The 14,234-nt window shown below is 35.1% G+C and overlaps 1 protein-coding gene across 2 annotated transcripts in view; it reads left to right on the forward strand.

The window, feature by feature from the left end:
• TRIM14 (tripartite motif containing 14) overlaps positions 1 to 10,939 on the forward strand; it is a 64,189-nt gene extending 53,250 nt beyond the window's left edge. For both annotated transcript variants that reach the window (XM_001363555.5, XM_007498975.3), the window contains exons 4-6: positions 2,675 to 2,837; positions 7,855 to 7,947; positions 9,254 to 10,939. In XM_001363555.5, the coding sequence (XP_001363592.2) occupies positions 2,675 to 2,837; positions 7,855 to 7,947; positions 9,254 to 9,789 (792 nt within the window). In that variant the 3' untranslated portion in view covers positions 9,790 to 10,939. The remainder of the gene's footprint in view (positions 1 to 2,674; positions 2,838 to 7,854; positions 7,948 to 9,253) is intronic.
• The last annotated feature ends 3,295 nt before the right edge of the window (positions 10,940 to 14,234 follow it).

A 14,234-nucleotide genomic window follows, 5' to 3' on the forward strand; every position in this document is an offset into this window, starting at 1 on the left:
TACTGAAAAAGTCCTGCAAGAAGAGGTAGAAAGAGATACTCCATTTAAAATAACCACAAATAGGATAAAATACCTGGGAGTAGACCTGTCAAAACAAAACCAGGAACTATATAAACATAATTATAAAACACTTTTTACACAAAGTCAAATATAAATAAATGGTGAAGTTTTCATTGTTCATAGATGGGCAAAGTCAATTAAATTAAAATGACAATCCTACCTAAATTAATCTACTTATTCAATGCCATCCCAACTAAATTGCCAAAATATATTTTATTGTCTGAAAAATAATAGTAAAATTCATATGAAAGAATAAAAGATCATGAATATCAAAGGAATTAATGAAAAAATGTAAAGGAAGCCTAACACTACAAGATTTTAAATTATATTATAAAGCAGTAATTATCAAAATTATCTGGCACTGACTAAGAAACAGAAAGGTATACCAGTGGAACAGAACAGATATATAACAAACAACCATAAAAGATTATAATAATCTTGTATTTGAAAAAACCCATAGATCCAGGATTTGGGGATAGCAAGTCACTGTTTAGAAAAAATTGTTGGGATAGTTGGAAACTAGTTTGTCAGAAACTACATATAGATCAAGATCTTAACACTATTCACTAAGAAAATATTAAATGGATACATGATCTAGACATAAAAGGAGATACCATAAATAAATTAGAACAGGGAACATACTACCTATCAGATTTATGAATAGGAGAAAAATTTATGAGTCAACAAGAGGAGGAAAGCATTGTAAAATGTAAAATTGATAGCTTTCAATACATTTAATTGAAAAGTTTTTATACAAATAAAATAGATGCTATCAGGATTAGAAAGAATGTAGAAAATTGCAGGGGGGGGGGAATTTATAGATAGCCCATCAGATATAGGTCTCATATCTAAAATATATAGTGAACAGTGAACTTTGTCAAATTTATAAGAATCATACTCCAATTGATAAATGGGCAAAAGATATGAACTGACAGTTTTCAGATGAAGAAAATAAAGCCAAATATAGATATATAAAGAAATGCTCCAGATCACTCCTGATTAGAGAAATGCATACCAAAACTTTTCTGAGATATCACCTCACCTACCAGGCTGGCTAAAAAGATAAAAAGCAAAGTGACAAATATTGGAGCAGATATGGAAATATAGGGACACTAATGCACTGTTAGTGGAGCTGTAAACTGATCCAACCATTATGGAGAGCAATTTGGAATTCTACCCAAAGAGTTATAAAATTGTGTATACTCTTAGGCCCAGCAATACCATTGCTATGTTTGTTTCCCACGGAGATAAGGGAAAGAGTAGAAGAATCCATATGCTCCAAAATATTTATAGCAGCTCTCTTTGTGGTGGCAAAGAATTAGAAATTGAGGAGATGCCCATCTTTTGGGGAATGGCTAAATAAATTGTGGGAGATGATTGTGATGGAATACTATTTGATGCACCATAAGAAACAATGACCAAATTGATTTTTTAAAAGCCTGGAAAGAGGGGGCAACTAGGTGGCTCAGAAGATTGAGAGCCACGTCCAGAGATGTTGGGTTCAAATCTGGCCTCAGACACTTCCTAGCTGTGTGACCCTGGGCAAGTCACTTAACCCCCCATTGCCCAGCCCTTACCACACTTCTGCCTTGGAACCAATACACAATATTGATATCAAGACGGACGGTAAAGATTGAAAAAAAAAATACCTGGAAAGAACTATACAAGGTAACGAACAGTGAAATGAGTAGAACCCAGAGAACATTATACACGGTCACAGAACTAATACTAGAAGGATAAACTGAGACTGTTGTCTCCAGAAAACATGAAAGACTTACTTTATATGAACATATTGGCCTCCATGACAATATCCCATGGAATGTGGAGAGGGGAATAAGGGGTAGGGACATGAGGAGATGAGATATGTTATGTGGATATAAAGAAAAGTAAGTTAAACATACAGAAGATCTGTGGTTTCATTTGTGTAATATCTTCATTTTCTTTATATATGGAAATGCTTGTTTTGTTGGATTTATAAACATTTGGAATAATAATTAAACAATAAAAAGGCCAAGTTCTAGCACCACTTTTTCTAGGAGGTCTTTCCTGATCCTTTCTCCTTCCCTTGCCCCTCCTTGGTTATACCAACCCCTCTGAGGTTGGCAGCCCTCAGCTCCTATTTCTTTGGTATGCTTTGATTCATATATGTTGTCTCTCCCATTAGAATGTAAATTCCCAGAGGGAAGAGACAATTTTTGCTTTTGCTTTTGCTTTGTATCTCCAATATTCAGTATAGTGCTGGGTGAAGGGGAAGCTCTTAATAAATGCCCACTGATTGACAGATTAATGATCCTCATCACACTTAGCTAGATTGCAGTTTGAATGACAGACATTCCAAACTCCTACTCAAAGCCTTTATAGCTTAGAAGGACTTACCAAAGCTTATTCTCTCCCAGAAGAGCTTTTTAGAATATCGGGTCATTTTCACACCACAATGAGACACCAAAGTAGGTGTCTTCAGGGGAGAGAATCCAAGCTAACTAACACAAAAGTCAATGGAAGGAATGGGCTTTTGAGTTTTATTAATAAGTAGGCATAAAAAAGGCAGTGATATTCTATTCGGCTTTCACAGATTTCTTCTGACCAAGCATAAAATCAACTTTGTTGTCTTTAGGATTATACTGTATCAGAAAAGGAAATAATTCGCCAAATGAGTCCTGCAGAAGTATGCCATCCAGTACCTGTCACGTTTGAGCATGAGAAAAACTATTATAGGAACTTAGCAAAAGATGTTTGTACTACTCTGCAGGTGCCACTGGAAGTTCGCCTTAAGGAAGGTAAATCATTTTTCTTTAGCCCAGCTTCTTTGTAGGCAATCCAGAATGCTTTTTCTTTCTGGCTTACACTGGGTCTTGCTGCTGATCTAACCTTCCCACAATGCTTTCCATCATGACATTGTTCTGTTCACACCAAAGGTCAGTGGTTCCAAAGGCTTACAAGATAGTCTTTATCCCTTAACTTTATATTCAAAGCCCTTCAGAATCTGGGCCTGAACTGTCTTTTTCTAGACTCCTGTTCCTCTAAAGAAATCCTCTATTCTAGTCCAACTATGCTGGTTACCATCCTCTTTGCTCCTACTTATATTATTCTCCCTGTCTTTCTTACTCAGTTACTCACTCACTCTGTAAATATTTATTTAGACCTACCAAAGAGAAAAAGTACTGACATTAATACTCCTTCATAAGTAGAAATGTTGAGGTAATGGAACTAAGAGAATATTTTGCTCTCTGAGTTTCTTCTACTTTAAAAAAATTAGCATTTTCATTCTTCTGGTGTTCATGAAACACCAGTAGTGGACAAGGGTATACTAGGGATTGGATTCTTCTCTGGTTTGTTTGAAATAGTTTAAGAACAAAATAAAAAAGTAACTAGAAGAAAGCAAAAAGGAAAAAGAAATAAGTCCTCTTAGGGAAGAGTGCCTTACAGAAAAATGAAAAGAGCAACTGAAACAATGAATAAGCAAAAATAAAAGCATACAATGCATAAACATTTGGGGGAGAGGTAAAGGAAAATGAAGTCTCCAGAAGATTAGACAAAGCAACAACAAACACACAGAAACAAAAATGGATCTACTCCAAGAACTTTTAGAGTGCTCAACAAACTTAACACAGTGTTCTAGACGCTATAAGAAACTTTGTAGGGAGTAAAGAAGGAGCAAAGGAAGGAAAGAAGAGAGAAAGGAGAGAGGGGGAAAGAAGGAAAGGACATGAGGAAGGAAAACAGAAGAGAGATGAAGAGAGGAGATGGTGAAGGATAGGAGAAGGAAAATTAAAGGAGAAGAAAGGAGAAGAGATGGGGGGAAAGAGAGGAAAAGAGGTGGGGAAAGTAAGAGGAGAAGGGAGGAAAGGAGGTGGGTAAGGAGAGGGGACAGCAGAAGGGAGAGGAGAGGAGAAGGGATAGGGGAGGAGAGAGGAGGAAGGAAGATAGAGGAGGACAGAAGAAGAGAAGAGGAGATAGAAAAAGGAAAAGGATGGGAAAGAGTGAGGAAAGGAGGTGAGGAGAAGAGAGGAAAGAAAAGGAGGAAAGAAGTAGAAAGATTTTACCACCTGTTTCTGTGACTTATACTTGATCAGGTACAAAAATACACATCAGGATCACAATACCACTGACTTAACTCATGCTGTGGATCCTAAATTTATTATCTGCCAGTAACAAAAGCTTGCTCTTCTATATTGCCTCACCTATAAAACATTGTGCCCACTGTAATAGTGGGATTTTGTTAGGGGAAAGAACAAGAAGGAAACATAAAAATCAGATTTATTTTTGGGAAAGGGAAGAGGGAAATGGGTAAGTAAAATTATTATAATTAATCTTAAACCCTAATTTCTATAAACCTATCTTAAATCTAACTTATCTAAGCTAAAAACATTGTTTCCCCAACACAAAATCTCACAAATAGAGTCCAATCAATGGGCCAGGATCTTCAGATGAAACTGTCCAAAGCAGGTCCAGTAGAGAAGTGAGTCTTTAGTCTTCTGTTCTAGCTGCCTGCAGCCAGTCCAAGCAGGATTCCTCTCTCTTCAGCTGGTATCACCAAAAGGCCAGAAACCTGATGTAAAACCTCCAATCCAAGGTCCTTCAGGAGAGAAGTGAATTTTCTGTTGGGACCTTAGAATCTTTACCCAGATTTTGACCCTTAGGTTCCCATGTGACTCTCAGTCATATGCTCCTGTCAATCACTTGAAACTGCATTGCAAAGTTCTTTTGCAAACATCCTCTTCCTATTACATTCCCCCTCTTTTACACGAAACAAAAATCATGTTGAAACACTATTTTTGAATTTGTGCACAATCTAAAATACTTACCAATTACCTAAACTAAGAAATCTATCCAAAATAACAAACAACCTACACTTAGCAATCTTATTCTAACTAATTCTAACCAATTCTAGAGATTTTAACAAGGAAAAAGGAAAAGGAATTAAATAATGAACAAGTACAAATGTCAAACAGAAGCAAAAGCAAAACAGCAAATAACATCAAACAAAAGGTAAACATAACTTCCATGCAAACATCAAAATACTCTTATCAGCTAATACAGAAAAGTGTACTACCATTGCCGTACATTAAAATTAAACTTAGAGAAAATTTTTTGAAAATTACAATAAACACAACATTGCATAAGTTTTACACTGAAAATCAAACCAAACATTAAACTCATTTATGCAAATATATGTAGCAATAGATATAAGTGAGCTATGTATAGAACTTACATATATATACATAGTACACATACACTATATACATGCATGCTATACATGTGCATATATGCTTATGTACACTTCATATATATGTATTTCACATATATACACACACTATAATACAATTTACAGTCCTATTATATACCCTATTTACATATATTTACATATTTATTTACAATTTTGTTTGATATGTGATATCATATGTTGTTTGTGTTGTCTAATGCATGATTAGATACAAGTCAGTATCTAATTTTCTTATCTTATTTTCCTTACTCCTACATAAATAATCCCTATCTTTAAAATTCTTCTAACTAGATTTCTATACTTAAACTAAATCTAAGTATCTAAATACATTTTGTTAGTAACTAACTTATTTATAGCTAACTATAACACTGTTAGTACCCTAACTATATGTTGTTTCATTCGTTTAAGTAGTGATTCAATGTAACCTAACCATGTTTATGTTTTGTGTTTGTTTTGTTAGGTTGTTACTTTTGCTATGTCATGTTTCTTTGCTAGTTTAATGTCAGTGTTACTGTTATATTGGTTTTATGTTACTGTTGCATGCAATATACTTACCCCTACTTCGGATCTTTCTTTCTCTTCACGTTTCCTTCTTGAATAATTATTCTTCTGCAATTCCATAGTAGTGAATACATTTGTGTTTGTATGTGAATAAATGCTATGTTATTTTGTACTATAATACATTACCCCAAAGTATTAATTCATTAGTCCATTTATTCTGTAATCTTATTTTAATTTTCTCAGTCTTTTATATTTATAAATTTTCAGTCGTTTAACACTGTCCATTAAGTCCTGAATTCTCCTCTTCATCTGTATTGTCCTCTTCTATCCTCTTCCACAGGAATGGTCCTCTCCTTACTGATCTTTTTGAATGCAGACTCAATTTGACTGATGATTCTAACTTTCTGCAATCTCTTCTTCATTTTCTTCTTCTTTGATGATGTGTACATTTTCATTATTAATACCATGTACAAATTTTATATGTGAACAATGATAACATGAATCTCTATCCAAAACTTTTACTGAAGATGGAGAAACTAACAAAATAGTATAAGGACCTAACCAACTTTCTTGTGTTGCTGATGTTTTAGCAAAAATTTTTACATATACCATATCTCCTGGTTTGTAATTATGAAGAAAATAATCCAAATGACCAGTTTGAATTAATACTCCCATATCATGTAATTCTTTTAGTCTTTGTTTTAAAGCACTTAAATAAGAAGCAAGTTGACAATCTCCTCCTAAGAGAGATGTATAGACTGTCTTACAAGTTTTTGCCTGTAGTGGAGCATGTCCAAAGAGCATTTCATAGGATGATATATGTAAATCTGCTCTCGGTCTCATACATAGGTAAAACAAAGCTATGGGAAGAATCTCTGGCCATTTGAAATGAGTTTCAGCACAGATCTTCCCCACCATAGTCTTTATTGCCTTATTTATGTGTTCCTCTTGCCCTGAACTTTGTGGATGATAAGGAACATGATATTTTGGTGTTATTCCTAGAAATTCATAGACTCTTTTCAGGATGTCTTGAGTAAAATGCAATCCTTTATCAGAGTTTATGGTTAGTGGTACTCCAAATCTAGATATAATTTTCTTAATCAACACTTTCACCACAAAGATAGTTGTATTTGTATTTGATGAAAAAGCTTCAGGCCATTTGGTTAATCTGTCAGCAATTACCAAACAAAACTTGTATCTTCCAGCTTTTAGCATGCTGATGTAATCAATCTGCAGACTCTCAAATGAACAATATGTTAAAGGTCTACCACCTAAACCTTTCTGTCAGAATGCCCCTTGATGGAATTTCTGGCAAACAGAACAACTTGAGCAATCTTATTTGCTACAGTACTTATTCCAGGAGCTACCCATTGTCTCTTTACAGTGTCAATTACAGCTTGAGTACCAAAATGACCTTTTATGTGAATGGCTTGACACAAATAAATATACAGGTTTTTTGGTAACAGTGGCTTTCTAGTATCTGCTAACCATATACCATGTTCTTTTCTTAATCCAAACTTCTCCTTCCATTTTTGTATTTCTGAGTCTACATAAGCTTTTTCTAGATAATCAGATTCTATAGTTGATAAGTTCACGACATACACTGGAGCATTTCTGCCTGCAAATTTTGCAGTTATATCAGCTCTATGATTTCCTTTAGCAATTGAGTCTCTGCCATAAGTATGACTTCTACAATGGATTATCACTAGCTGTTTAGCTCTTCCTATTACACCACCATCTTCTTATTTTTTATGTGCCTAACCATTTGCTTCCACTTGCATTTTTTAGGAACTATCAGTCCTACCTAACTTCTTGCTCCAGTTTCCAAGACTTCTTTTTTTTCTAGAAAGGTCTCTCTATCTTGTACCTATCATCTGGTACAGACTGAGACTACCTTCACATATTGGGACCAGTAAGTATACTTTTCTTTTCTTGCCAGCTTCTTCCTCAATCACCCACAATAATGTTAAAACTTAGATAAGAAAAAAATAATAAAAACCTCAACAAACTACCTAGATCAGGTGAGTTGTTTTTCAGGGTACATAAAAGTCTCTTGCAATTTCTTCTAGATACCTGCAGCCAGCCTTCTGTATCTTACAAGTCAAAATCTGGTACCTTACTGAAAATGGTATCCACACCTGAGCGTTCCCTCTTCTTAAAATGTAAGGTAACAATTTATAAAGGAATATAAAATAGCATAATGTAGACTTTGGGCATAAATTTATGGCATTTATATTTTATATATAAATTGAAACAAACAGCTTTTTATCATGTTTTAATGTTTTCCCTGTCAAAACAAAACATTTTAGTTGCATTTTAAAGCAGTAGAGGTCATATAAAGTCAAATGACATTGGACCACAACATCTTTGCCCCAAAGGATTTTTTAAGTCTAAATGAAATTTAATAGTAATAAGTGAAAATTCCTGACTTTTAGGCTCTAAAAATCAATTTTGTAAACAGAAAATGGGAATAGCATGAATTAGAAAATAATTCCACATGAAGGGACAATTATGTAGCACAGTGAATAGAGCACCAGGCCTGTAGTTGGGAGGACTTGGATTCAAATCTGGTCTCATATACTTCCTAGCTGTGTGACCTTGGGCAAGTCACTTAATCCGAATTGCCTAGGAAGGAACAAAGAAGGAAAATATTCCACATATAACCACTTTGGTAGACATCAAGTGCTATATGAATTAGTGGTGCTACCTAGTAGCCAAAAAAACTAATTTGATCTGCATAAATGGAAGCATAGAATCCAGAAAGTAGGATGTGATCATTCTATTCTACTTTTCCATGGAGAGGACATATCTGAAAGACAATGTCTAATCATAAGTCCCCAGTTTAGAGGAGTAGCATCATGTTAATAGGTCAGCAACTAGATAATAAAGAGACCCCAAATCATTCTTCATGTGAATTGGATGGAAGAATTGATCTCATAGTCTTCTAAGATTTTCAATTATCTAGTTCAACTCATTTCACAGATAAAGAGACTGAAGTCCAGTAAGATTACATGACTGAAAGGAAGCTTGGGGAAATGAAGTGAACACTAGACTTAGAAATATGAAAACCCAAGTTCAAATCCCACCTCAAATACTTATTAGCTGTTTACTCCTAAGCAAGCCATTTAACTGCTCACAAGCTCCCATTCATCTATAAAATGGGAATAAAAATAAGAGTGTGTTGTGATTACTACATGTCTGTAATGTATTTCAAGAGTCTTGTTCATCAAAGGAAGAACAATTTTTTCTCATATACTGACCAAAAACCAGCTTTAAAATTTTTTAGAAAGCTTTTCAGCACAGCTTGAAGCAAAGTCTCCACTTAATTTACAATTAAGCAGAACATCCTTTTCAGAATATTTCTAATTATTCAAGGTTGGGGGAAGGGTTGTGTTTGTTTTGGGGGGAGGTTGCTGTATTTTGGAAGAAAGGGATGATTGGTTTAGGGTGTTGTTGTTTTTTAAACAGATGCCAGAATCCCAACCCTGGAACCAGACACCATGCATCCCCGGCTACGTTTGTCTGATGACCGTTTGACAGTGACCTGTGTTTGGATGGGCAAGATCCAATTATGTAATCCCCAGAGGTTTGATAAACTGTGGCAAGTGCTGAGCCGGGACTCTTTCTTTTCTGGGAGTCATTATTGGGAAGTGGATTTACTCAACTCTGGGATAGGTTGGTGGTTAGGAGTGGCCTATCCTTCTATTAAACGAAAGGGAAATTCAGAGGCCAGTCGTTTGGGGTTTAATAGGCAATCCTGGTGTTTGAAAAGATTTGATCTAGAATACTGGGCATTTCATAATGGAGAAAGAACACGAATAACAGTAGATCAGGATCCTGAAAGGATTGGAATTTTCCTGGACTATGAAGCAGGAATTCTCTCTTTTTATGACATTACGTGTGGTATGTCACACTTGCACACATTTCGCTCAAGGTTCCAAGAACCACTTTATCCAGCACTGAGGCTATGGGAAGGATCAATAACCATACTTAAACTGCCATAGGGCCTCTGTTAATCCCAAGAGGTGGTTGGTCCCAGTGTAAATTGTGGACTTTCTTTGCAGACATATAGGCAGTACTATGATGATAACAATAATAATAACAAGCACTTATATTGCTCTTTAATGTTTGCAAAATGGTTTATATATACATTATTTCATTTGAACCTCACCATTATCCTATTTTAGAAATGAAGACATTTAGGCTCTTCCCCATGGTCACACATCTAAAGTGGAGAAATTTGAACCCAGGTCTTTCCAACTCCAAGTTCAGCACTTTATCCCCTATGCCTTCCCTAGAGGAGGGACCTCAGTCCTACTGGCTATTTCCCATCCCTCTATTACCCTTCATCCTTTTGTCTGATCAGACACATGATCCTCTTAACAAGTCTCTGTGAAGAGAAACAAAGACTTGAATAATACTGGTTCAAATGTATTTTTTTTATGTTAAAAGGAAACATAAATTCGAAACCACTGCTTTAGAGAACCAGGCTAGGCATATAGGTATATCAAATGAGGTAGTAATGCTAGAGACGCTAGGTAATAATAGGAATTACTATAAAGGATAGAAATACTAGTAACTAATACCAGTAATGTCATTATATTAAGTAGTAATGTTAAGGATAAAACAAAGTAAAAGGATTAAAAGAGATTAAGCCCAGGAGTCAATCCATATTTTACAAGCTAGGGCTTGGCAAAATGCAGACCACTTAGTTTAACCTTGGTCCTGGAAGAGATGCATCGCTGCTTTGTACTAATGTTTTATTCAGCTAACCAAATTGCTTGTAGATAAAGGGAAGCATTGGAAATAGGATATTGTACCAGGATAACCAGTTTGTGTTACTGTAGATTAGAAACTAAACAGAGAAACTAAAAGTCTTAGATGTGAAGGGAATCTTGAGTAGGGGTCCTTCTAATCAGGGATTCTGGGATCTACTAAGCAAAAGAGCAAAATGAGGAAAAATTAAGAAGAAACCCTGCCATGGCAAAGCAAGTGCACTAATTTGGAGGGATATAGTGTCCATGTACATTACGGTTTCCATAAGGGACTTGTGGCTTTTGACCTTCACTTATTCAGAATTGCTGATCTGGGCAAACAAATGGCAAGACCTGATGCAATAAAGAAAATTATTCTTTCTTGTTTCTCAAAACCTAATGAATGTTTCATACTCCTTGGTTCTCTAGGATGGAGAAGTTACACACATGGGTTTAAAGTATATAGATGCATGAATTTCAGGTTTTACCATCTACCTAACATTTATAAGGAAGGGTCTGGAGAGAGAGAGAGAGAGAGAGAGAGAGAGAGAGAGAAACACAAACAAAATTTTAAAACTGAAGAAAAGAAAGAAAAAGAAAAGGAAAATTAGCTTTCCCTCTCAGGAAAAAAAAAAAATTCTAATCACAAATGAACTCCCAAAGCATATGAAATGTTCCCGTCAGGGATTAGATTTCTAATCTATGAGTCAACTGAAAAACCTCACCATATACACATGCACACACATGTATCACACATACATAAACCCAAAAAAGAAACCAAACTCTTCAATGAAAATTCACATGAGACAATCCATAAATATTTCCTCAATATATCATGTACCAGTATACAAAGCAAGCCAAATAAAGACCCAGATAAAATTTCTCCACAGGTCTCTATAACACATAGAACTCTCTGTTTTTCTACATTGAATCTCTTCAACATAAATAAGGCATTTCAAATGAAAGTTCAGACCCATACAATGATAGGACAAGGACAAGCATATTAGCTCAAAAAGAAAGCAAGCAAAATCAGATGATCTCCAAACACATGGGAAGTTCCCGAGAGCATCAAGTGTTCAAGACAGCCCCTTCAGATTCTGGAAGATATCTCCAAATGTAACAATTAAATTTCACAGGTGGCTGTAAGGCACTTTTTTCCACTAAGGGCAGCATGCTTTGTCCTCTGGCCCATGGACTCTTGCATCATCATTGCACTCATCACAGCGTTCAAGTCTTTTAAAAGTTGTTTTTCTTTATAATATTATAGTTATTGTATCAAGAGCCCAGGTGGAATGAGCAGATAAGAACAGTTTGTTCCAAAGGCCATGAAGGAGATTGAAGCAAAAGCTACAGAGCCTATATGATTGGTCAGAAATCAAAGATGTCAGTCATCCACTGCATCCCAGGCCATCACAACTGGTCCTGACTTTTGTCTTGCCACCAGACTTTTATAACACAACTTTGTGTCATAAAACTTAGAAGCTTTTACATTAAAGCATCTGAGGGCTTGAAATGACATTCCAAAATACAGAGGACCTAGGATTAAAACCAAGAATCACCCACTCAGAGAAACTGAGTATAATCCTTCAGGGGAGGGAGGAAATGGATATTTAATGAAAAAGGACTTTCAAACATTCCTGCTGAAAAGACCAGAGCTGAACAGAAAAATTTGATTATTCAATACAAGACTCAAGAGAAGCCCAGAAAGGTAAACAGAAAAGAGAAAACAAATGGGCTTCAATAAAGTTAAACTGTTTGCATTCCTACACAGGAAGATGGTGCTTAAAACTCCTAAGAACTTAATCATTATTGAAGTAGTTAGAAGATATTTGCAAAGACAGAGGGAGTTTTAGTAAATTGACTCTGATAGGGTGATATCCAAAAAATAAATAAATAAGAGGTGAAAAGTGGATTGCATTGTTCGAATGTTTGTCTAAAAGACTATTTTACCTAGACAAATGTGACAAGTGTAACAAGTAATACAAGGACACTCTCAAGGTCTCTCTGAAGACAAGGTCTCTCTGAAGAACTTTATCAATTGTAAGACATGGGAAGCACTTACACAGGACTGCCCAGAATGTCATGCCTACTCTGTACTCTGTGAACAAATTAAAATTGCAGTGACTCAAAAGAAATGAGACGCAAAAATTTAGAAATATATCCATCCCAAATATTCATACTGGTTATTTATATTTGCCCACAAATATATTTCTGAGCTCATATTGGTCTGATTAGATACCTAGGAATCTACCTGCCAAGACAAAGTTGGGAATTAAAGAAACTCAATTACAAAACACTTTTCACATAAATAAAGTCAGAACTGAACAACTGGGAAAATATTAATTACTCACGAGTAGGCTAAGCCAATACAATACAAATGATAATTTTACCTCAATTAGTTTAGTGCCATGATTTTCAAACTGCCATAAATTATTTTATGGAGCTAGAAAAAAATAAAAATTAAATTCATCTGGAAGAACAAAAGATTAAAAAAATCAAGAGAATTTGCGGGAAAAAAATATGATGGAAGGTAGCCTAGTGGTTTGAGATCTCAAACTGTATTATATTCCAGTAATCAAAACAATCTTGTACTGCCTAATATATATATACTTGTGGATCAGTGGAATGGGATATACACTATAAATGATCACAATAATAAGTATTTGATAAATTCCAAAATCTAAGCTTCTGGAATAAGAATACACCATTTGACAAAAACCTCTGGGAAACCTGGAAAGCAAGATGGAAGAAATTGGTATAGACTAACATCTCAAACCCTATACCAAGATAAAATCAAAATAGGCACATGATTTGGACATAAAGAGTGATGGCATTAGCAAATTTGAGGAGTATAGAATAATTTACCTGTCAGATCTATGGATAAGGGAAGAACTTATAACCAAATAAGAGATAGAGAATATTACAAGATGTAAAATGGATAATTTTGATTATGTTAAATTTTAAAGTTTTTGCACAAACAAAACCAATGTAACCAAGATTAGAAGGAAAGCAGAAAACTGGGTGGGAAATTTAACAGCAGGAATCTCTGATATAGATCTCATTTTTCAAATATGTAGAGAAGTCAAATTATTAAGAATACAAGTCATTCCCCAATTGATGAATAGTCAATAGATATGAATAATCAGTTTTCAGATGAAGAAATCAAAGCTATCTATGATCATATGAAAAAAATTCTCTAAATTACTATTGATTTGAAAAATAAAAATTAAACACCTAAGGCATCACTTCACACCTTGCAGATTAGCTAATATTACAGAAAAATGAGAATGAGAACTGTTGGAGGGTATGTGAGTGGAGTTGTGAACTAACCCAACTATATTGAAGAACATCTTAGAACTATGTCCAAAGGGCTTTAAAACTGTCCATATCTGATTCAGCAATACTGCTACTAACTACTATCCCAAAGTGATCCTAAAAAAGAGAAGGCATATTTGTGTGTGTGTGTGTGTGTGTGTGTGTGTATATTTATAACAGTTCTTTGTGGTGGCAAAGAAAAAGGTCAAGAGATGCCCATCAGTTGTAGAATGGCTAATCAAGTTGGGATATATGATTATAATGGAATACTATTGGACTATGAAAAAGGAGGAACAGAGTGATTTCAGAAAATCTTGGGAATATCCAATACCCCGATACCCTTCCCCCACTGATTCTGCTGAGAGCTTTGCTATCTAAGC

The sequence above is a fragment of the Monodelphis domestica genome, chromosome 7 (genome assembly GCF_027887165.1).
Source record: "Monodelphis domestica isolate mMonDom1 chromosome 7, mMonDom1.pri, whole genome shotgun sequence".
Taxonomy (NCBI): Eukaryota; Metazoa; Chordata; class Mammalia; order Didelphimorphia; family Didelphidae; genus Monodelphis; species Monodelphis domestica.